Genomic DNA, 24,386 nt, shown 5'->3' on the forward strand with positions numbered 1-24,386 from the left:
CGTGTTATTTCCAGCATTATTATCAAAGCAAATGTTTCACAATTATTAGTGTGTATATTTGTACGTGTTTCCATGGCTATTGGCTCTGGCCAGTAGGGGCAAGTTCACCGCTTGATCTCATGCCAAGGCATCTTAGAAATCATCACCGATAGCTCCAAACATTTCTGCCATATCTTGTCTGCTACATGATACAATTCACATCGTTGACAGTACCAAGAAGCAACTCTATCTCCAGCCTGACCCGTGTCATTCAGAGGCCAGCCACAGATATAGTAAATAAATAAACAAAAAACTCTTTTTGTTATAAGGGTTATCACTAAGCTAGAGACATGCAAGGCAGGAGACTTTAATCCTATCGTTGAGTATGTTGCTCTTTAGTCCCAATAGACGTGTTTAAAAGTGTTAACAAAATGCCATTTAAAACCTCTTATAAAGACTTTAGTTTGTCAGAAATGTGTCTCTAATAAAACTAGCCTCTGGATATCGCAGTCGGACAATTTTCATAGGACGTCGGTTGAGTGTGTGTGTGTGTGTGTTGGGGGTTTAAATTTAACTTCAGGTTGTGCGTTGAGTTACTCAGAAAAAGGTTGGCTGTAGAATGGCAGCCGTGTTAGATATCTTGTCTGGGAGAAAGGTTACACTTCCAAGGTGTGCGATGGCAGCACTGCATGTCTTGATCTCTATTTAGGGAAACTGTGGTGTTCCATCTCAGAGTTCATTGCTTCTGAGAAAACCCCCCTCCCGCTTTGCAGTTCCAATAATGTCTTCCAGATGACCAGTCGTCCTACATGGAGTTTTGTGTGTGCTGTGGTTAGAAGGACTTTGGTAATCCAGTTTCTTCACACGCAACATGCCAGCCTGTGTGCTGCGCTGGCCAAAGAGGATGTGGATTTGGATGAAGTGGTTCATTATTTGCTTGATTGAACGCTCTGTGGTGGAAGTGGGTAGTTCCTTGGTAATGACTTGCATGTATGCATCAATGAGACCGGTAGATTAAAAAATCGTAATAATTTTTAAGGCAGAAAGAAAGAAAAATATGGTTACTAGAAAGGGTTCCATTCATAGTTTCTGAGCATTTTGAAACTGCAGACTCGGTGTTGGAACAGTAAGGCCTTTCAGAAAAGTGCCCTTTCAAAATACACATTTGCAAATCCAAATAAAATCCTTGCCAACCCCTTCATCCTTTCATGTCCACACCTGGGTGCAAAGTTCTGAAGGAAAAATTAGGAAAAAACTCTGACCCGACCTTCCTCATATCACAGGGTATTTGCTTAGTTCCACCAAACCCTAACTTGAGTGCTCAGCACCTCCTGTTCTTGAATCAGTCTGTTGTAAATACTCACCTTTTACTTTTGAAGGCAGTCCTTTGGTCTCGTGCCTGCTTCCTTTTTGAAGTTTTGAGTAGCTTGTAAGTCATGCATCTAATCAACCTATGCTGGTTCAGATGAATTGCATTCCTCACCACATTTAATGTCACATTCATCACAACTTCTGATGACTAGCAGACTATTAAATGTGTGTATGGGCCACATTTACTTTCTATTTTTTTATGCTTCGGTTCTGTTCCCTGATATGACATAGAACTTACCTGAACTGTGTCCAAAATAAACCCAGTCACATTTTAGGTATGCCAAACTGGCACAGAGAGCAAAGACAAACAACACCCTCTTTTCAGCAGCGCCTTCACCTTATCTTGCACATCAGCCCATTACGTAACAGAGCTCTGTGGCGATCACATCAAGAAAGGTACTTAGCCATTGACCCTGCCTTTAAGTCATTTTTTCAAGTAAAAATACCAAATGTTGCATAGTTTCAGCTTCTCAACTGTATACAATACTTGTTGCTTTTCTTTATCTCATGTGATAATGAACTAGTATCTTTAGGTTTTGGAGGGATGAGATTTGCATTTTTCACTACTTTGGGACATTTTATAGAAGAAAAGATGAATTGATATGTCTAGAAAATAATCTGAAGATAAAGCCCTACTGCTTGTAACTACTTTGTACAATGAAATCTGTTAATACGTGGTGTAGGCTGGGATCACACTTAGCTGTTAAATGCACTACTCTCCAATGCAAGGTCATTTATTTCAGACGACTGCATTGTTTACATATGAACATATCCATCATGTGTCAGAAGAAAGCGTCACAAGACAAAGCATTGACACAGTTCACAATCCTTTAAAAATCACCTTGATTGATCTGTTGTTGTCTCCTCCAGGCTTCTGTCTGCTGGACTTGACGGAGCAGTTTTCCCTTCCAGAAACCAGTCCACCCATGCTGGCCAGACTGCTGGAAGCTATTGAGAGGAAAGGTAAACTTGACCAAGGAAATAGTCACTCACCTTAACATGCAAATACACTTTGAGTTTTCAATTTACCTGTTAACACTGACTGTCTTTTTTAACAACATTTGACTGTGCATATGTGACCTGTTACTAGTGCCGGGACAAAACACCTTTCTCCTGATTCCATACTATCACGATACTTGGGTGTCAATTCGATGTGTATTGCGATTCCACAAGTATTGTGATTTGATATCACGATTTAGTTAACTTTTTTAACACTAGACCATGGGAAAAAGTTGAATCATACACTTCTAGGGACTTTTACTTTGTAAAATATCTAAATTAATACAGTAAAAATGTTTGATTTTCAGCATGTACTGTATGTAGTCAGAACAATAAAAGCAGTAACTTCCTTCTAACCTCCTTAGTTTTCTCAGTCAAATGTAATGATTTGTGTTTCGCTGATTATTTGCAGGTCTGGATAACCCCACTTTATACCGAACATTTACTGCTGGTGGTGGACTTGAAGTCAGACAGTATTTTGAATGTGGTAAGTAGCTTATTTATCAGTATATGTGAGGCCAGTATGTTTCAAATAGTTGAATGAAGGAGACAAATAGGAAAAAGAGGAAGTCTCAAATAGAAAAAAAAAAAAAAGAAAGACTGACGTAAGTGGTGATGGTGAACCGAAATACATGTGTGCATAGACAGTGTGTGAGAACATGGTACCATGGTTTCCGAAGGCGTTATTGCATGCATGGTTGCGTCTACGTTTACATGAAACAGTTTTGCAGACTGCACATGAGCCTGTAATTAAATATTTCACTGTGCACAAAGGTGTTTTTAAGCGTGTGTCGTCTTGTACTTCAGATCCTCCGTCACCAGACCTGGATCAGGTTGAACTTCCCGTCCTGTGTGATGGTCTGCGCAGATACCTGCAGGATCTTCCCCAGCCCGTCATCCCCACTGCTATACATGCTCAGATGGTCCACACTGCCAAAGGTGAGAGCAGATGACCTTAGCACAGATGCATTATCATTTCTTTACTGTACAGTAAAAGAGAAGAGCTGACATAATGTACCCTCTGCTACTGAACATTCAGTACTCTGAGCACAAAACCACAAGACCTCGTCAGTACCCTTTGTCCCTCAAAGAAGACTTTTATATTTTGACTTTATGTGCTTTGTTTTAAACCATAGAGTATAAAACCAGAGTAAACCAAAAATGTACCATAAAGTATATAATTAGTGTATTTTGTCACTCACTTTCTCTTAACTTACTTTCTGTCTGTCTTGCTTTCTCTGTTGCAAACACAGGCAAACTTCTCATACCACACACTGTTCTGTAGCGCTGCATTCTCTTGCTGTCACATGGCCAGAAACAGGATATCTGTGGTTAATAGGAACTAAAACAAGCCTGAAAGTTTATCTCTAGCATCTGAAAGCAGCCAATCACCTGCCAGTGTACCTTACGCTCATTGTCAAGCACACAATCTCTGCGGTTTCATAACCTAACTGCACATGACGTGCTTTTTTCCATCTCCTCATTGTTTAAAGAAACATCTTTCATTTTATGCTCCTACTCGACTCAGGCAGGATCAGCTTTTCACATCAGTCTTACTGACCTCTCGGCCGTTTTCATCTGTTTCAACAGAGGCGGTGAATCCTGAGGATAGTGCCCAGCTGCTACGTCGCATCGCCAGCAACCCTAGCCTGCCTCCCCAGTACTGGCTAACCCTCCACTGTCTTCTAAGGCATTTCTCTAGAGTGTGCCAAAACAGCTCCAAGAACCTGCTCAGTGCCAGGGCCCTGGGCGAGATCTTCAGCCCTGTGCTTTTCAGACAACAGGCCACCAGGTGGGTGTCAGAGCAGCTGGATCGTGTCAAAGATAGACAGACTAGTGTGCAGGCTCAGTCATGCAACACTGAGACTCGCATTCAGGCTCACACATCTACACGCTGTCAGAGCGCAGTCTGTCAGGCACTCATGGGTTTTAGCTGCACACGATTATATAGGTTGGAGCTTTAGTACTTACCAGCTGTGCTGCGCAATTAAAGTAGCTAAGCCTGAATTACCATCAGATTAAAGAGCTGCAGAGACGGTCACCTGGCCTGTAAAACAAACTTCATCTAACTTGTTTTTTTTTTTAACCCCCTGCAGCTGTGAACCCAGCTTGGATGCTCACATCAAGATCATTGAGGTTCTGGTGACCAGTGAATGGAGTGAAAGTCAAGCAGCTCCAGGTACTTAAACACTTTTATTTAACTTCCATTATCCACACAGTTTTAAAAGCTGTTGGTCTATTGCTCATGATAGAATATTCTTTATTTACTAATGAAATGCACCACTGTTGAGTGTTGCATTGCTGCTGTTTGCTGTGTAGCATTTATTATTGAATGCATGCAGAACATGGTTGTATGTTCTGCAGGGGCTAAAACACTGCAGAACATGAACTGAACACCCCCAGACCTGAACTATTAATAGCTTGAAAAAAGGTGTTGAGACTTGCAACTGCTGCAGTTGTAGAGGGCCACGGGGTACACTGTGGAGATAAAATACAGACATTGTAGGGCAAGTTAAGGCTGCTTTATTATGTACTGGTTCCTGATGATCTTTGCTGCAGAACAGTGGAACAGTTTCTAAAGCTTTAGCTGCAGAGGATGTCTGTTTCTGTTTTTTGAGCGTGCAAATAACCTCGTTAGAAATTAATATTGCATTCTGTTTTGACAGTTCGTGAAATCTTACATGGTTTTCATAGCAATTTGTCTGAGAAAGAATACAACTTAGTGTGATAGTGTTGATTTTTGTGTCAGTGTGGCTTTTGAATTTAGCAGAGAACACCCTTTTCACAAATTGAGCGTGGTGAAGGTGATCGCTGGTGAATTTCCATGAAACATATGATCGTGTAGGTGTGAAAATTGATAAAATCTTGTTTGACATTCTGGTTTTCTTCTTCAGGACAGATCACTTTTTCAGAGCATTCACTGGTGATGTTATTAGTTGTCAAACAGAACTGCACAACGTCAGTTTTCATGGCTGGTGCAGCGGTGGACTGCATAGATGAAGCCAGTCTGGTGGTGTGTGAGTGCAGTGCATTGCGTGGCACAGTTATGTTTTTACAGTGCTAGTTAAAAGCACGGTCGTTGGCTGGCCCGGGACTGGCTGTGGCTGTTTAAACATTTTATTACCTGTTAGGTCTATTTATAATGTTCCTATGCATGGGCCACTCTCAGCTGTCAGTAATTTGCACCTGCGGGAACACTTTGGCACTGGGATGGATGGATGGATTGAAGGGCGGCCAGGCAGGCGGGCAACACAAACCCTGAAACGCTTTTTTACTTCTTTTTACACACTTATATAAACACAGAATCCAGCTATACCCAGCCACGGTTATTACATTGTTTTTTTAAGGCCAGAATCGATATATTTGCTTCATTTGAGTCTATGTGGAGGTAGACGGAAGTTACCGCTTTTATTTTATTGTAGTCTGAGTAACGTGACGTCATATCCGCTCCGTATCCGTCAACCAAAACAAACCTCAGAAAGTATAAAACGTTGGAGGGTCAGCGTGGATACGACCTGCATCCTCCCATTTTAAATCCAGCGTGGTAAACACTGCACATCCAGTAAAGGATGGAAACACTTTGGGTTTCACACATTGCAGGAAAAGTAGAGCTAGACATCATGGCTAAAGCTACATGCTAACTCTGTCACAGACAGGAAACGTTATCATATCGCTCTCGTCTCCGTGGTCAAATGTGCCGACGCTACGACTGTAGATCACCCAGATACTGACATTTCTGTTCTCTGCATTCAAACGGCCCCGATGGAGCTGACCATAGATGGATAAAGAGAACAGAGCTGACAGGAGAGCTAGAGACCACCTTAGAGAAGTTAGAGGAAGTAGACACGTGGGACTACGTCCGGTTTTCAAAATAAGGTGTAAACAAAGGGAACTGTATACACAAAATACATCTATGGAAATACGATTGATTGGATTATATTCACCAGAAGTATCAAACATTACATGTCCCTTATAAATTAAAAAGAAAATACCACTAATTTGTGAGAGAAATGTTTTTATTCATTGATTTTTAGGTTGCTGGATAATTTTTTTTATAAATAATTCCTGACAATTACTGATATATTTGACTTCAGGACATCTCTGACTACATACATGCTGAAAATTCATAACATGAAACATTCTTACTGGATTCATTTAGATATTTTCCAAAGTAAAAGTCCCTAGAAGTGTATGATTCAACTTTCTCCCATGGTCTCGTGTTAAAAAAAGTTATCAAAAATCGTAATATCGAATCGTAATACTTAAAAATAAAAAAACAAGTATCGTGATGGTGTCTAATCAGGAGGTGAATCATCCCAGCCATACTGAACATACAGGTGTACTGAAATGGTTTCAGTCAACTGTCTCGTACAGATAACTGCAGGTTTACAAGAATAGAGAAGAAGAATAGCCTACTATGTTAACGCACATGTACAGAATGTACATGTGTTTCTGTGAATGACCCGTGTGTGTGTGTGTGAGTGTCTGCGTCCCTCCTCCCAGTTACTGCGGGCCTATTTTAAGTAAGCGACAAAAGGCCCACTTAGATTTGGTTGGCTGGAAAGTGGCCATGCTCCACAGAGCACTTCTTGTTAAAGGAGGGCTGCTTCCAGTTTCTAGGGCCACTCCCCCCCCACCCCATCCTCCCTCCGCCTGGATCTCCACATGTCCTCCCTGCCTCAAAGTGCCCAGCTCAGCAAATATTTGAAACTTTGCAAGTTAATCATAAGACTGAACTCCCCCTGCCTCCTCCTTTACAAACACATACACACACACACACACACACACACACACACACACACACACACACACACACACACACAGAGAGAGAGAGAGAGACAGAGACAGAGACAGAGAGAGACAGAGAGAGAGAGAGAGAGAGAGAGAGAGACAGAGACAGAGAGAGACAGAGAGAGACAGAGACAGAGAGAGAGAGACACACTCAGCCCTTCCCCACACTCACAGCAGGAACTCAGTCAGACAGTCGCATGTTGCACCTGCCTCACGCCGAGCGGATTACCTGGATTTCAATAAGAAGCACATACAGCCGTTACCTTTTAAGAATTAAAAAACGAACCTAAACTATGACATGGAGCTTTACTGGAGGACTTGAAAGTAACTCTGTTGGATTTAATTTACCTTTTGGGAATAAAAAGAGGAGCTACAAAAGAAGAGATTGTTAGTTCACCAAAACATGCACAACTTGCAACGTAAGTTCTGACGTTCTGCATCTTTTTTTTTCTTTTTAAATTACGATACTAAAGTGGAGCAGTGTGTTTCTACTGCTTCTGCCTCCAGGCTATAACCAAAGAGGGCTCGCTTGGGAGGAATAAGACAGAAATATCACAGCTTAAGAAAAGACTAGAACATGAATAAAAGTTTTCTTTAAGCCCCAAGTCAAAGCTGCCAGTGAACAGATTTGCATTGGGCTGCTTCTAATGCTGTATAGTTATTAACTATTCTCACTGACTGCATATAAAACTCTGCTTTGCTCTCAGACGAGTTGATGAATCTGAAAGAGTTCAGTGAAGATGTTCAGTTTGGACTTCATATTCAAACATTCCCAACAGGTATGCGTATGGACACAGTGGAGGAGGGCAAGTTTATGTTCATTTATATTCTGGATTTTTCTTACAATTCCTAAAGAAAGGGGCATTTAGGTCACATACTTTGACATTAAAACGTTTTTTCCAAATACGCTTATTTGTAGTTGATGCGCTCAGTTTAGTTACTACTTAAGTTAAGCACGGCCCAATAACTGTTCCTCAGTTGAACCTAGCAGGACAGTGTTCCACTTGAATCCTTATACCTTACCAAGAACTAGGTCTATTTTAATTTCACTTAGGAAATCAAGGGAGTTATCTCTGTCATGCCGAGTGTCACGCTGTGGGATTACAGGCGTATTTCGGAGCTCTGGGTGCCGCTGACCGGGCCGAGCATTATAATTTAGCTGCGTACGTGCTGCTGCAGCAGAGCTGGCTTTGTCTGAGTGCCAGCAGTGGGCCGGACTAAACCTCCGCACGACACACGCAGGGAGGAGGGGCTGAGCAACCTGCAGGAGAGCGAGCAGCCGAGCTCCACAGAGAGGGAGAGGGTGACCGAGGAAAGGCATGGAAACAGGCTGCAGGTCTTCTTTTCTCTGCTAGTGGAGAGATGCTGCACAGATGGATGCATACTAGGATGTAGCGCTGGATGCTGCAGAGAGAATTATTTCCGTTTAGCTGCAGTGTTGTAAAGAATTGAAGCAGGGAAGTAAAAGGTAATGGGCTTTCAGAATGACCTCATCACTCTCAGGAAATGAAAGATGCAGGAGTGGTTGGTGACAGACCCCGCGTGTGATTGGCTGTGGTAAGTGATGTAACACGTTACTGAGCAGGCTGCTCTTAATGGCTTTTCAAATGGATGTTTAGGTGGTCGGATATAAAACCCTTTATTGTTTCTCTGTAGAGATCCTTTTTGCAGTTAATCACATATGCAACCTGCAATCTGTAGAAATGTGTCTGTGGAGCCATTGCTCCTCTTGAGCAGGTTTAAAAATTAGACATTTCTTGTAATCTTGAGAGGAAATGTGATCAGATTGGAAGGCTAAAAAGGTGCTGAGAAGTGCAGCGGAAACCATGAGCTGTGGTTGAGCTGGTAGGCTGCATTCTGCACAGATTGTAAAGCTTTGCATTTTCTGCCATGTCACAATTGTTGCTGTCAAGTGAACAGTGCCTACGTTCTCAATGGACTGAGTCCTGCAAGGTCCGTTGTAGCAGAAAGGGTGGTAATGCAGAGGGAGTGAACAAAGGCAGTGCAGATTTGTGGGTTAAAAATAGCCTGCTACCTTAGCTCTGCTACAGCTGTAAGCTAGCTAGCTTCACTGGGAAACTGTCAGCTTGTGAGCAGCCACTGCAGATTTAAGATGTCTGTTTTAGATCCACAGCAGCAGATCAAATGTTCCATCACTTGATTGTCAAATGAAAATCCCCATAGACACGATGCAAATCTGACTCTTGGTGCAGCCTTAAAGCTGCAATTGGAAATTGAGATTTAATGGTGGTTTAATGGTAAATACAGAGTCACTGATAATTATCTAACAGAATCTGGTTATTTAACATTGAAGCTGGATATTTTCTGGGGGCAAAACCTAGAAGGGAAATCTTCGTTTCATTGCTAAATTAAATTAAATTATGCTGGTGGTGTATCAGTATTCATAATGGGCACCATTTCTTTCTGCATGAAAATATAGAAATTAGGCCTCAGCGCTGTATTTGCAGCTGGGAATATTTATAGAAATCTCCTTTTCTTGAATGAAATTCATTCTCCCTGACTCATGCTTCATTTCCCCTCCCACCGCCTCGCTGTTACCGCCTCTCTGTTGGAGAGGGGCAGCGTCTCTTCATCCCCAGTTAATCAATGGAAAAAAAAAAAAGACGAGTGAGCGAGTCACAGAGCTTGTGTGTGATTCCCAGCATCTGCAAAATGCTGGACTTAATTCAGTTTAGTGGAGCTCAAGTTTGGTATCCAGCTTTATTTTCTGCAGCTTTAAAGAGAAATGTTTTCAATGCAGATCAGGAGCCCCGTTAATGGTGTCGCAGCGAGCCAGAAAATCAATCATTCAATTCAAGTTGAGAACCTGTTTAATGTGAATGTGAGCACATAAAGGCTCCATTTCAGTGCATTTATTTACATTCTGTTTTCACGCCTCTTGTTCTCACAGCTCTACCTCCAAAGCCACCCAAACCCACACCTGTGACTAACAACGGTATGAACAACAACATGGCGCTACAGGACGCCGAATGGTACTGGGGAGACATCTCAAGGGAGGAGGTCAATGAGAAACTGCGGGACACCGCGGACGGTACGTTTCTGGTGCGAGACGCCTCTACAAAAATGCACGGAGACTACACTTTGACTCTGAGGTAAGTTTGAAATAGTTTCCTCTTATCGACCATCTTTTATTTATCTTTAGCCGTTAGTCTAACAGGTTTGGTTACTTTTGTCTACAGAAAAGGAGGAAACAACAAACTCATCAAGATATTCCATCGGGATGGCAAGTACGGCTTCTCAGACCCACTGACCTTCAGCTCAGTTGTTGAGCTCATCAACCACTATCGCAACGAGTCACTGGCTCAGTACAACCCCAAGCTAGACGTCAAGCTGCTGTATCCAGTCTCCAAACACCAGCAGGTAGGACGGCAGCTTATAGTCTCAACTAGCAACACTTAAGATGCTTATGCTCAAGCAATTTAACTGCAACTTCTTGTCTTGGTTATGAATCTGTTCTCAGGATCAGGTAGTGAAAGAAGACAACATTGAAGCTGTGGGGAGGAAGCTCTGTGAGTACCACCAGCAGTACCAGGAGAAGAACAAAGAGTACGACCGTCTGTATGAAGAATACACCAGAACATCACAAGTGAGTACCATCCAGAGTCAAACTACCATCTAGAACTTCACTGCAATATCTGTACGACACACACTCATCACTGGGCCTCTTCTTCCAGGAAATCCAAATGAAAAGGACGGCTATCGAGGCTTTTAATGAAACTATAAAGATATTTGAGGAGCAATGCCAAACACAAGAGCGGTACAGCAAGGAGTATATTGAGAAATTCAGGAGAGAAGGCAACGACAAGGAAATCCAGAGGTAAGAGGACACCACACTTAACGATAATAATGCTTGCTTTAACTCCACTAATTTCCTTAACGTATTAACACATCTTGTGACTTTTGGGTTGTAGCGGGTTCAGTTTTAAAACTAGAGATGCTGGTATCATATGAAACTAGAAAACGTGATGAATCTTTTCGGGAAAGAGGTTAAATAATGCTCCAAAATTCTGCTAAATTTTTGTGAGGAAAAACTGTCATGGCCATTTTCAAAGGGGTCCCTTGACATCTGACCTCTGACCTCCAGATATGTGAATGAGTTTGCCATGTTATGATTTGAGCATATTGTTTTATGCTAAATGCAGTACCTGTGAGGGTTTCTGGACAATATATGTCATTGTTTTGGGTTGTTAATTGATTTCCAATAATAAATATATACATATATTTACATAAAGCAGCATATTTTACCACTCCCATGATAATAAGAGTAGCATTAAATAAATACTTGACAAATCTATCTTTTAGGTACATTTTGAACAGATAAAAATGTGTGATCACGATTAACTATGGACAATCATGCGATTAAATATTTGAATGGATTGACAGTCTTAGTTTATTTATGTTAAAAGTTAAACTTCATTGTTGCTTTCAGGATTATGGGCAACTACGACAAGTTGAAGTCCCGGATTAGTGAAATCGTAGACAGCAAGCGCCGACTGGAGGAAGATCTGAAGAAACAGGCGGCAGACTACAGAGAGATCGACAAGAGGATGAACAGCATCAAGCCCGACCTCATCCAGCTCCGCAAGACCAGAGACCAGTATCTCATGTAAGTACAGCACTCCATCAGCACCTTGGCTGCTTCTGAAACTATCAACTTCCCTCTGGAGAAAATCTAATTGGATCTGCCCTGGTTTCTAATGGGTTCTCTCTCTTGTAGGTGGTTGACCCAGAAGGGAGTCAGACAGAAGAAACTCAACGAGTGGCTCGGAATCAAGAACGAGAACACAGAAGAGTGAGTATCCATTTTCATTTTTAACTCATTAACCGACAGTGAAGTGCCTTTACCTCACAACTTACATCTGTGTACGGTACTTTGTTTTTCCAGTCAATATTCTATGGTGGACGACGATGAAGACCTTCCTCATCACGACGAGCGAGCCTGGAAACTGGGCAATATCAATCGACTACAGGCGGAGGCTCTCCTCCAGGGCAAGAGAGACGGAACATTCCTGGTTCGAGACAGCAGCAAAGCGGGATGCTACGCCTGCAGCGTTGTGTATGTATCTTGTCTACGTACTTTATAAAGGAGAGGTTACAAACAATAGTCAAGCTCCCTGTATGAAGATTGAAACAGGATGTGTTCCTCCTGTTCATACTGGCCATTAAGAGATGCTAATGTGCTTTCAATGTAAACACAAATACATATATATGATGTTTCAGCAGTCTGGAGTTAGACAAATCAAGTGGATATCCTCCAAAGTCATTTTACTACACAGTTCACTCTTGTTGTTACTGTCCAATGGGGGAAAACTTTTTTTTTATAATAAAAGACATGTAACTATAAGATATCGACTTGATTTGTCTAAAACTGCTGAAGATTCATACTAGCTTCAGACTCTTTTTATATTGAAGGTGATGTCTTAATGTCCGGTATGAACAGGAGGAAACGGCAAACAAAGTCTGTTTCAGTGTACATATGGTATATGGTATATGGTATATGGTATGGGTGGAACGGTACGTGTAATTGTAGAACGTTACAGGACGTTTGGTTCGGTTAGGAAGTTGACTCACCTCAAAAAAAATCATCCACTGAGTTACAGAAGTCTCTTTCCCAATGTAAGTCTGTGGGAAAAAGTATTTTTGGGCCCAATGGCATCACGTGACGGACACGGAAGTTGTAGTACCGCCGTTTGCCCACTCCAAAAATTAGCTTCAAAGCTCGGCACTCTTCCTGGGGGCTCGAGTTTGTCAACATCCGTTTTATCTAATAAGCTACTCTCACATATGAGGTCAGAGGTCAAAGGACCCCTTTGAAAATGGCATGCCAGTTTTTCTATCACCAGAATTTTGCACAACTTATTAAAAGGTTATATAACAAAAGATCCATACTTGATGTCCGTGTATGGAGAATATATTGTCACGTAACATATCGCGATACTATGCTGTATTGATTTCCTACTGCACACCCAGAACAGTTTGTGACAGGTTGTCCTCTCTTTGCAGTGTGGACGGTGAAGTGAAGCACTGCGTCATCAACAAGACCCCCTCAGGTTTCGGCTTCGCGGAGCCGTACAACCTGTACGGCTCATTGAAAGAACTCGTACTTCACTACCAGCACACGTCTTTGGTCCAGCACAATGACTCTCTGAATGTGACGCTAGCGTACCCGGTGTATACCCAGCAGAGACGGTGAGGACCAGGACGTTTCCACACGGACACAAAGAAAAGGCCTCACGGGGATTTGGAGATACGTGTCCTCGGACTCCATGATTTTAAAAGAAGAGGCTCCGTTCGCCCAACTCAGACTTGAAATCGGAGGAAAAGACGCAATAAAGCCTGAAACATTTCAGTGACTTTGCCCGACCACGAGCCCGAGGCGAGTCTGAATGTAGATTTATTTCTCTTTTGCTTTTTGTGGGAGCACAGAATCAAGAGGAAACTGCTGAAGTCTCCCGCAGCGGAGGACATCGGAGGCCTTTTCCTAACGGTGCTTGTTCTTTTTCAAAGCTTTACCAGCCGGGAATGTCTAAACGCACCAGATAAACTCTTCAAATGGAACTGTACTCACCGGCCACAACGTCGTTTTTCCACTTTTTTTCCTTTCACGTCATCTTTGTGTGTGTCTGTGTGTGTGTGTGTGGCTGTGAGTGTTTGTGTGCGTGTGTGAGTGTGTGTGTGTAAGATTGTCCATGTGACCAAAACTCATAGAATCAGGATGTGTGACGTTGGGGAACGTCTGTAACACATTAGCCTGTGTTAACTGTTCAGTAGCAGACCATGGATCAGCTGATAAATGTAGCAAAATGGCACTTTTTAAACAAAGTTTAATTCTTTTGAAAAGACTCCTATATGGACTTTAATGAGAAGAGCAGAGAGGACGAGACGTCTGCATCCTGCCTTCTTCCTGTTGATCTTTTACTGTGGGCAGGTGAACTATTTCATGTACATATGTGAAAATGTGCAAAGTCATGAATCAAAGTGCACCAAACCAAAAAGGATCAGCTCCTGTTTAGTTCTGTTCTGATCTGCTATGCAATTCTTTCTCCATTATTTCTTCAGAATTGTCTTTTATTCTGTTGCGACCCACAATATAAGCTTGTCGTATTGCTTGAAAAGTATCTTTTCCTGTTTAAATATCCTAGAGGATATTTAGTGTCAAAATGCCGAGATACAGCTTATGATTTTTAAAGGATAATAATAGCAACATACACTTTATTATAAATGACTTTAACAACTGGTATAAAGATGGAAAAGATGAGTTTTTTTGTTTTGCTTCAAACTAATGTTCTCAGGCAGAGCCTTTTGAGTACTATTTCTTACCGAGCATACATGCAGTTCTTTGTTGAGACGGACAAAGAGAGCATTCAGAGAACGAGATGATGGGATCGTACAGCCCTTATCTAACCATCACCACCAAAACAACAGGTAGAGATTTATTTTCTTATGAAATCTATATGTTCCCACATGAGAATATATCAAAGCAGACTGGTGTTTTCAACTGATGGATATTGGTATTAAAAGATCAATATACATTTCCACTTAGTATTTTTCTGTATCAGAAAATCACTGTGTTTACATGGGTGGATCGGCTCATTTCAGATAGTCTTTAATTTCATATTTCTAAAAACATGTGCCTGTGGAATCCTTAACAGAAAACATTCAGCCACAACTCAACCACATGTTCTGTCCCACATCTTAATTCTAGCTTTTAAAAGTCCAAGTGATCGGTACGTGTGTAAACCCACTGGTAATAATTACCTGAAAACGTTTTAAATGAAGCCACCAGAACTACCAATGTGTCACCATTGTTAAGTCCAATGTGAAAACCATTCAAATGACAACATGTCCGCCATTGATAATAATATTCTATATTTTGCGATCATAGATCTGCCCGCCATAAAAACTATTTAGATGTGATATTTTTATTCCCACCCTAAAATGTACTCATGCTCAGCACAGCTGTCAAGTTAAAATGTTAAATATATCTTCGTGTAACAAATTAGTTGTTAAAAAATCTATAAATAAAACCATTAACCCAATGTCATTTTTGATTAATGCTTTTCAAATTTGACTCTTAAATTCTCTCCATCTTTGCGGTAAAAGGTAAACAGACTTACCGACCGCAACCTGTCCACTTGTGTCACTTCCTGTCAAAAGAAATGTGGACAGTTATATTGGACATGACATTTGTCACATTTAATAAGTTTTAATTAGTTTTGTGCATATTCTTCTCCCCTCATGGCAGAACTGTTGTACAGCTTGAACAAGCTACTAAAATGTGTTTTAGATGTATTTGACCATATTACTCATCTAAGAGATTTAATGTAATTTATTTTAGGTTTTATTGGTTCTTTCAAAACTGTTGTCATGGATACTATATCTGTCATATGACATTTATTTTATTAGAATATTCCCCCCCAACAGCTGCTGACATGAACTTTTTGTTTGTTATTGTCAAAAATATTTTCTTTTTTTTAATAGTTCTTGGACAACATGCACCATTATTTTCTTTGCCCCAATTCTGGGTTGTATGATTATTTTAGGTGTCTTTTTTTATTTGAAGCTCATCTTTTTGTGGGTGTCCCAGACATGATGATTGGATTGAGATTTACCAGTGCTCCCCAAGTTTTGCTTCAAATCTGTATTGGGCTTTGTTAAAAAGAAAATAAAACACTTCTTTTTAAGAAACAACTCTTGTTTTGGTCTTATTATTGAAGTTAATGCAACTGTTGCATGGATCGCCATACAATTACATTTTTGACATTGACGATTATTTCCTTTTGGATCAATCTGACGATTGTTTTTTCGAGATATGAGAAAATGTTGTTATAATTTTCATTAATCTCAAGGTTAAGTCTTCATATTGCTTGTTTTATTGAACCAATGGTCGAAGACCCAAAGATATTCAGTATAAGGATCATATAATAATCATGTATTTAACATGTTATAGTAACTGTTACTTTCGCAGCAACTAGTACTCTGAAAGTGTCACTACTGTGTTACTGTTGACATAGCTAGTTAATGATGGAGGGAACCTGCCAAAATCAAAAATAAATGAATAAATAAAAAAATTTCATTAAATGTAGGAAAGTAATATTAAAAATAAATGTAGCCATTAATTAATTGATGAAATGTGACATAAATGGACATTTATGTTTAATTTGCTTCTTAATTAATCTTTGTACTAATTTGTTTATTATTCTTATTTTTTTAATTTAATCATTTATTTTAGCATTTACTTTTATTTATTTTATATTTATTTTTTAATGCATGTATTTTTATTTTCTGCATGATTTTCCCTTTGCATTTCACTCCTTACATAAATAAATACATGCGTTTAAAAGTAAATATAAAATACTTAAAAATAGATGCAAAAATAAATAAATTAATACAAAAGAAATGCAAAAGAAAATGAATACATATCAAATAAATGCAAGAATGAATAAATACATTTAAAAATTAATAAAAATTAAATTAAAAAAAAGTAAATAAATAAGGGAATTGATAGAAAGATGAATAAACAAAAGCAAATTAAAACATATAATTTGTCACATTTTATCAATAAATTAATGTCTACATTTATGTATAATATTATTTTGCTACATTTAATGACATATTTATTTATTTATCGAGTCATTTATTAATTCATTTATTTTTTATTTTGGCAGGTTCCGTTCAGCATAGTTAACGGTGTTGTTTTTATTGATTTGGGAGGAAAACTGTAAATTGAATCTCATAACACTGCTTCTTACTTCATGTGTTTGTGTTTTTTATGACATTTTAATGACATGCTATGAAATACTATACGATGACTTTTCTTTGACATAATGTGAGGACGCAACAACTCCCTCACTAACTGTTTGGTTAAGCCAAGTGGGGTTGATCACAGTTTTCTTTGTTTTTCTTATGTGTGTAGTTAAGGGGTTAATTGACTGACAGGGACTGAGTGGCTCCAAGTGTAATCAGGTGTGCTATGATTGCCCAGGTTCTCACTGCAGGTGTCTCCAGTCTGAGCTGATGGCAGTACTCGCCTGATAGGCCAGTTTGAACTGGAAGGGCGGGCTGTTAGGTTATGTGACCATGTGGGAAAGTAGAGTTTGAAAAAGGGTGGTAAAAAGACCAGGCATGTGGTGAGCAGTGTAACTGAATGCAGAGGATTTTTCCCTCCACGTGTTTTTTCCTTTGTTTGATGGAATTTTTACAGACTGAAAATAAAAGTCTGCCTTATTTTTCAAGCATACTTACCTGCCAGTGTGATGATTTCTCTTCGTGACTTTTCACCTTGCTCTCCTGCACCTCACCTTGCAACAATTGGTGGCAGTGGTGGGATCTAATACGCCTGTGTCGAGTTGGTGTTGGAATGCTGACTAAATAAGAGGTGCAGTACGTGGAAGAGGTCGGCCGAAGAAATCCACCTTGGCAGAAATGGAGAAAAAGAATGCTGAAAGGACAGTGGAGTTTGAGCCCCCACTTGATGGAGCCATGGCCGCTGGAGATGAAGAAGAAGAAGAAGAAGAACCAGTGATACTGCCAAAAATAATTACAGACCGTGTTGCCACAGACTTTTTTGAAGAAATGAGAGTTTATGCGACAGTCTAGACAAACTGAAGCAGTACTTTTTTATCAGATTAAACAGCTAAGAGGTGACTTTTTTTTCGACACTATACTCAGATTTTTTTTAACATGCTATATTATGACTTTTTGTCGACATACTACACTATAACTTTTTTTTTCGACATACTATACTATGACTTTTTTGACATATACTATGACTTTCTTTCAACATACTATAACTTTTTTTTACATACTATATATACTATGACTTTTTCATAAAGTTTTTCGACGTACTATACTATGACTTTTTGCATACTATACTATAACTTTTTTCACATATAATACTATGACTTTTTTTTCAACATACTATACTATGACTTTTTTTGACATACTATACTATGACTTTTTTCATACAATTTTTAAAAATACCAGAGAACTTGAGGAAACTTCGTAGGAAGAAAGAACACACAAGAACACGGTTCTACAAAGACCCTTTCAAGTTTGTCAAAGACCTCTTTACAAAGGAAAAAAGCGTAACCTTGAAAACATCAAAGCAGGAACTAAAAGGACATCTGGAAAGGGTCCACCACGACACGAGAAGGCACTAGCAGATAGTCATCCCACATGACATCCTGCCAATTCAACCTCTTGAATTCAGCCTGGACACTAGCCCTCCGAAATGGAAAGAAGTAGAGAATATAGTTCGGCGAGCAAGAGCATCGTCAGCTCCTGGGCCTAATGGAGTACTGTATAAGCTCTACAAGAACGCACCGGATGTACTACGCTTTCTTTGTAGGCTCATGAGGGTAGTGTGGCAGAAGCAAATGATACCTAAGGCATGGCGAAGGGCTGGCGGCGTGCTCATACCAAAAGAAAAGAATGTATCAGACATTGACCAATTCTGACCGATCTGCCTTCTGAACGTCGAGCGGAAAATCTTTTTCAGCATAGTATCACAGAGGCTGTCTACCTACCTGCAAAGAAAGAAGTACGTCGATACAACTGTACAAAAAGCAGGGATACCAGAGTTCTCTGGTTGCTTGGAGCATACAAGCATGATTTGGCATCAGATCCAATCAGCCAAGAAGGACAAAAGGGACATCCATGTGATCTTCCTTGACCTGGCAAACGCATTCGGCTCTGTTCCCCATGAACTCCTCTGGGAATCCTTCAACTTTTCAACGTACCAGAGCCCATTACTACACTGGTCAAGACCTATTTCCAAGACCTGCAGCTGTGCTTCACAACAGCCAACTTTACTATAACATGGCAACCCTTGGAGGTAGGCATTATGGCAGGCTGCACAGTTTCACCCTTGGCTTTCACAATGGCTATGGAAGTCATCATCAGGGCCTCAAAATGGATGGTTGGCGGTGAGCGAACCAGGGCTGGCCTCCGTCTTCCACCCATCAGGGCGTACATGGACGACATGACCACACTGACCACTACTGCAGCATGCACCAAGCGACTACTTGGAAAGCTGCAGGAGAACGTCAAGTGGGCCCGTATGAAGATAAAAAGGAGAAAGTCTCGAAGCATCTCCATAGTCAAGGGGAGCACTTAAAGACACATGGTTCTACATCGGTGACGACCCAATACCAACAGTGTCTGAGCAGCCTGTCAAAAGCCTGGGCAGATGGTACAATGCTAGCCTCAAGGACAAAGAGCAAGTGCAACAACTAAAGCAAGAAGTTGTCAATAGGCTAGAGAACATCGACAAGACCCTGTTGCCTGGGAAATTGAAACTCTGGTGCCTACAGTTTGGACTCCTCCCCTGGACAACGTGTCCACTCACCATCTATGAAGTCCCGATAACAACTGTGGAGAAATGGAGCGAACCATCACCTCATACGTGAAGAAATGTCTCGGAGTCCCACGATGTTTGAGTAACATCGCCCTCTATGGCAAAGGGATCCTGGAACTGCCTCTCACCAGTCTAACGGAGGAATACAAGTGTTCTAAAGTAAGATTCCAAATGACGCTGAAACACTCCAGAAACAAGACTATCAGTAATGCTGCACTGCCCCTAAGAACTGGGCAGAAATGGACACCATCCGATGCGGTACAGCAAGGTCCATCAGCTCTGAGGCACAAAGACATCATGGGGCAAGTCCAGCAGGGAAGAGGAGGCTTCGGCCTGACAGCAAGTAAACCAACTTGGCTGGAGCTATGGGAAATGGAAACAAGCAAGATCAGCTTTATCATCAGAGCGACATACGACCTTCTTCCATCACCGAAGAATCTCTATCAGTGGTATAGCGAGGATCCAACCTGTGCCCACTGCCCAACTCCAGCGACTCTCAAACACATCATGACAGGCTGCAAGACCAGCCTTTCGCAAGGCAGATACACCTGGCGGCACAATCAGGTCCTCAAGAACCTGGCATCAGCTATGGAAGACAAGCGACGGTCGACCAACTCCTTGCCCCTCCTGAGAGCAACCAATCCCCTTAAGGCAACAGCATTTGTCCGAGAAGGACAGAAAACACCCAAACACCCTCCTACCAAGCCAGACATAGGACGCCTATTCATGGCCCGCAACTGGAAGATGCTGGTGGACGTCGGCCAGCAATTAATTTTTCCACCTGAGATTGCTTCCACCAACCTCAGGCCAGACTTGGTACTCTGGTCCCCCTCACTGAAGACTGCTTATAAAATATAGCTCACAGTTCCATGGGAAAACTTGATTGAAGAGGCCTACGAACGTAAGAAGCTGCGCTACGCAGAGCTAGCAGCAGAAGCGAAGCAGCGAGTCTGGAACACAAAAGTCTATCCAGTGGAGGTAGGATGCAGAGGATTCGTGGCTTCTTCTACCATCAGATTACTGAAAGAGCTGGGATGCCACGGTCAGGCTCTATCAGAGCAATCGGACCATCAGAGCAATCTCAGAAGCGGCTGAAAGAAGCAGCCAGTGGATTGGCTTTTTTTTCGACATACGATACTATGACTTTTTTTCAACTTTTTTTTCCGACATACTACACTATGACTTTTTTTCGACATACTATTCTATGGCTTTTTTTTTCGACATACTAATGACTTTTTTTCGACATACTATACTATGACTTTTTCATTAAGTTTTTCAACATACCATACAAAGACTTTTTTTCCACATACTATACTAAGATTTTTTTTACGACATACTACACTATGACTTTTTTTCCACATACTATACAATAGGCCTCTTTTTCAACATACTATACTATTATGTTTTTTAAACATACTAAACTATGACTTTTTTATGACTTAAAAAAAAAAATACTATATCATGGCTTTTTTATGACTTTTTTGACAAACTATACTATGACTTTTTTCAACATACTATACTATGACTTTTATCATAACATATTTCAACATACTATACTATGATTTTTTTTACGACATACTACTCTGACTTTTTTTAACATACTAAACTATTACTTTTTTTTAACATACTGTGACTTTCTTCGACATACTATACTATGACTTTTTTATGACTTTTAAAAAAAATACTATATTATGGTTTTTTTATGACTTTTTTGACACACTATAAACATAACAACATAAGAAATGTCTCACATGCATGACTAACATGTAATGATTTATTTGTACACTGTAGTATTGCTATTAGTATTGCTATTTTTTAAGTAAAGGATCTGAATACTTGCACAACTCCTCATCTACTGTATTGCAGCAACCTGCAATCACCAATGACTCAGAATAGTTTTATATTATAGATCATCAATGTGGAGTTAATTTTAGATACTTTATACACACTACTGGGTAGATTGGTAGTATAGTACCGCATCATATCATACTGAACATTTTTTATGTAACTAGTAACTGAAAGAGTCAAATAAATGTAGTAGATTAAAAAGTACAATATTCCTCTTAGTAACATAGTGGAGTAGTAGCATAAAGAACCATAAAATGGCAATACTCAAGTAAAATACAAAATTGTCAAAATTGTACTTCAGTACAGTACTTGAGTGAATGTACTTAGTCCACAACTGACTGCAACATTCAATACACTGCAACAATTTGAGAGTAAATTAAAAGGAAATTCATTGCATTTCCTTCCTTTATTTTTCTTTCCACCTCTATTGTAGATTTGAAATACGCATATATCAGTGGTAACCAGCAATTACTGCGTGTTTCAATGTTTGAAAATACTGATGAGCACGCGTTGTAATAAACACTGAAACTTGTGCCTGTATTCTGAGGACTGAGTATGTAATTTAATGCGAAGGACACATTAGTATGTAAAGGTCGTTTGTATTTAAATTTACAAATTTAGCAAGTAAGTCTGGCTTTTTGCTAGAAAAGTTCATCAGATTTAATGCAACCATAAAAACTGTATAATACCCATACATTAGCTTCACCTCCACCAACAACTAACAGTAAAATACTACTAGCAGTGCATACTTCTATGAAGTACTTTTCACTGGGTTAATGAAGCAATACATGTTGTGCAAGGGCTAAAAACGTCACGAGTAAACCACATCTGCTCTCCACTCGTTCTGGTGAAAAGTGACTCACAGTGTGGATCAATAAATCAAATGTAGCACAAAGTAAAGCATTATCATGACTTAGTGCTAGTGGCTATTATCACACAGGCTACTTAGATTATGGGCGGGGATTTTAAAGCTCATATAACTGTAATTAATGGTCATAATCTACAGGTTTACATAAGGACAGATCCAGTGGGTCGAGATGATATAATAGTATAGAATGTATAATAGTGCATCTTATATAAACCAGATTGCTTGAAGCAATTACAGTGAAATACTGTCAGTCGTCTGCCAGCCATACTTAGAATTCCCATTATGTTGAATGTACTTTTGACTTTACTGTTTTGTCTCTGGTCCTTTAAGATGAGGAATTCTTCCTCTTTTAGGTCAGACTGTAATGCAGTCACACCGGTTACAGAGCCGTAAAGGATGAGGTTTAAAGATAAGGCAATGGGTTCAGACAGCTTATCTTTAGAAAGCACTGATAGAGGGAGCAGACTCTGGCATTGTACAGCACCATGTTAATATTTAACAGATATATCTGAAGCATTGATGAGCACCTCTCAGAAAGAGATCTCAGGGAAGTAATTAGGGACCAAAGTCCATCAATCGTCGCCCAACAAAGTATTAAAAAGCTTGACATGATCGGTTAGTCACTTTATAGAAGAAATATTTCAGCAATAAGAAAACGGCATTGTGTGTTTTTTTTGTCACGTGTGTTTGAGCTATTTTGTCTCTTTTAACATGACATTTCTCCATCAAAAGCATCTAAAATAATCTGCCTTACATTCTCGATCACGTTGCCTTGATGTGAACGTTTCGATCACATTTCATGCCATTCAAACATAAAACCAAAAAAGTTTCATTGTTTTATCCTTTAAGATGAGATTTAATCGGGTTTTTGGAAATTGACATGTTCCAGGAAGCAGGTTCACCGAGTTATCTAGGTATCTTTGATGAGTAACAAAACAGACACGTTCTGGGTTAGATAAATCAAGAAACCTGCTTCCCGGAATGGGGCCAAGCAACCTTTAAGTAAAGACTTTAGCTTCGACTGAAGGCAATTACAGTGAAAACAAACTGTGAATGTCAGGTTTGTCCTGCGTTACATCTGTCCCCAGTCAACTGTTCCAAAAATACATACAGTATAGGGCAGACTGAAACATACTGCTTCCTGTGTCCAACATGTGGTCACACTGGGAAGCCTCCAGGTGTGCAGCTGTATGAATATCTGACCCCTGATATTCATACAGCTGAGGCACTTACAGAAATGAGACACATCCTGTTTCATAATTGTTTCATTTGAGACACTTACAGGATGTCTCGAATGAAATAAGACGACTTTAGTACGTGGTCACATGCTGCTGAGTGCATCGCACCCTGTGGCTGCCCTGCACAAGTGTGCACACTGTAAATACTCAGTTTGTTAATCAATAATCCAGGCCGTTATCCTGACTAAGCGACTCTTGCTGGAGCAATATGTGGTGTCTGCAATTAAGATAGACTATATGCATTCATATCTGCCAATCACTTCACTGGTGATAGAGGCGACTGCAGGTCCTTGAACCTGAGTAGACGGGTCCAAACCTACAGAAAGGTCTGTGCAACCGCTCTTCGGGAAAAATGTATTTAATTTTTTTTAAAGTTGAAATCAGATCTGGACACACAGACATGGTACAGGGGAGAGAAACTTTCAAAATAAAACCAGAAACAGACTCAACAAATCATACAAACATTTTGGGAAAAATGATTGAAGCTCACTTTTATTGGAGAGGCTTTTCTTAAATTCAAACTATGTTTTAATCTGTTAATTTCTGTGCTCTTTATTCTTTCTACTTCACAGATTGTTCTACTCGTCTCATCATTTAGCATTTTTCTATTGATTACTGTTAAAGCACTTTGTAACTCTGTTCAGTAAAGTTTTATATTATTATAAGGACTTTTTGTTATTCATTTGATATATATTGTTTTTACTTGACATAAATGTTCAGAACATCAGCTCAGTGATCAGAGATCAGTGGTTACAGACTGCCACTCACCCATTGCATTAAAAATGAAGAGAACCTTAAGAAACAATTTGCCGATAGTGGAGCTACCGTAAAGTGACCGAGAACGCAGTGAAAACGCACCGGTAGATTAAACCTGTCATCACCGCTTGACAGAGCTTTTAACACAGCATGGCAC

At 40.1% G+C, this 24,386-nt stretch overlaps 1 protein-coding gene across 4 annotated transcripts in view; it reads left to right on the top strand.

Moving 5' to 3' along the window:
- Window positions 1–15,852, top strand: part of pik3r1 (phosphoinositide-3-kinase, regulatory subunit 1 (alpha)) — a 30,686-nt gene extending 14,834 nt beyond the window's left edge. For 2 of the 4 annotated variants that reach the window (XM_074617341.1, XM_074617342.1), the window contains 13 exons: window positions 2,221–2,313; window positions 2,762–2,836; window positions 3,157–3,288; window positions 3,940–4,141; window positions 4,446–4,528; window positions 10,052–10,253; window positions 10,341–10,521; window positions 10,622–10,747; window positions 10,836–10,978; window positions 11,591–11,767; window positions 11,879–11,953; window positions 12,047–12,217; window positions 13,165–15,852. In XM_074617341.1, the coding sequence (XP_074473442.1) occupies window positions 2,221–2,313; window positions 2,762–2,836; window positions 3,157–3,288; window positions 3,940–4,141; window positions 4,446–4,528; window positions 10,052–10,253; window positions 10,341–10,521; window positions 10,622–10,747; window positions 10,836–10,978; window positions 11,591–11,767; window positions 11,879–11,953; window positions 12,047–12,217; window positions 13,165–13,354 (1,850 nt within the window). In that variant the 3' untranslated portion in view covers window positions 13,355–15,852. Of the gene's footprint in view, window positions 1–2,220; window positions 2,314–2,761; window positions 2,837–3,156; window positions 3,289–3,939; window positions 4,142–4,445; window positions 4,529–7,295; window positions 8,698–10,051; window positions 10,254–10,340; window positions 10,522–10,621; window positions 10,748–10,835; window positions 10,979–11,590; window positions 11,768–11,878; window positions 11,954–12,046; window positions 12,218–13,164 lie in introns of those variants that run through there. The other 2 variants (XM_074617345.1, XM_074617343.1) reach the window with 2 other exon arrangements.
- The last annotated feature ends 8,534 nt before the right edge of the window (window positions 15,853–24,386 follow it).

This window comes from Sebastes fasciatus, chromosome 19 (assembly GCF_043250625.1).
Source record: "Sebastes fasciatus isolate fSebFas1 chromosome 19, fSebFas1.pri, whole genome shotgun sequence".
Taxonomy (NCBI): Eukaryota; Metazoa; Chordata; class Actinopteri; order Perciformes; family Sebastidae; genus Sebastes; species Sebastes fasciatus.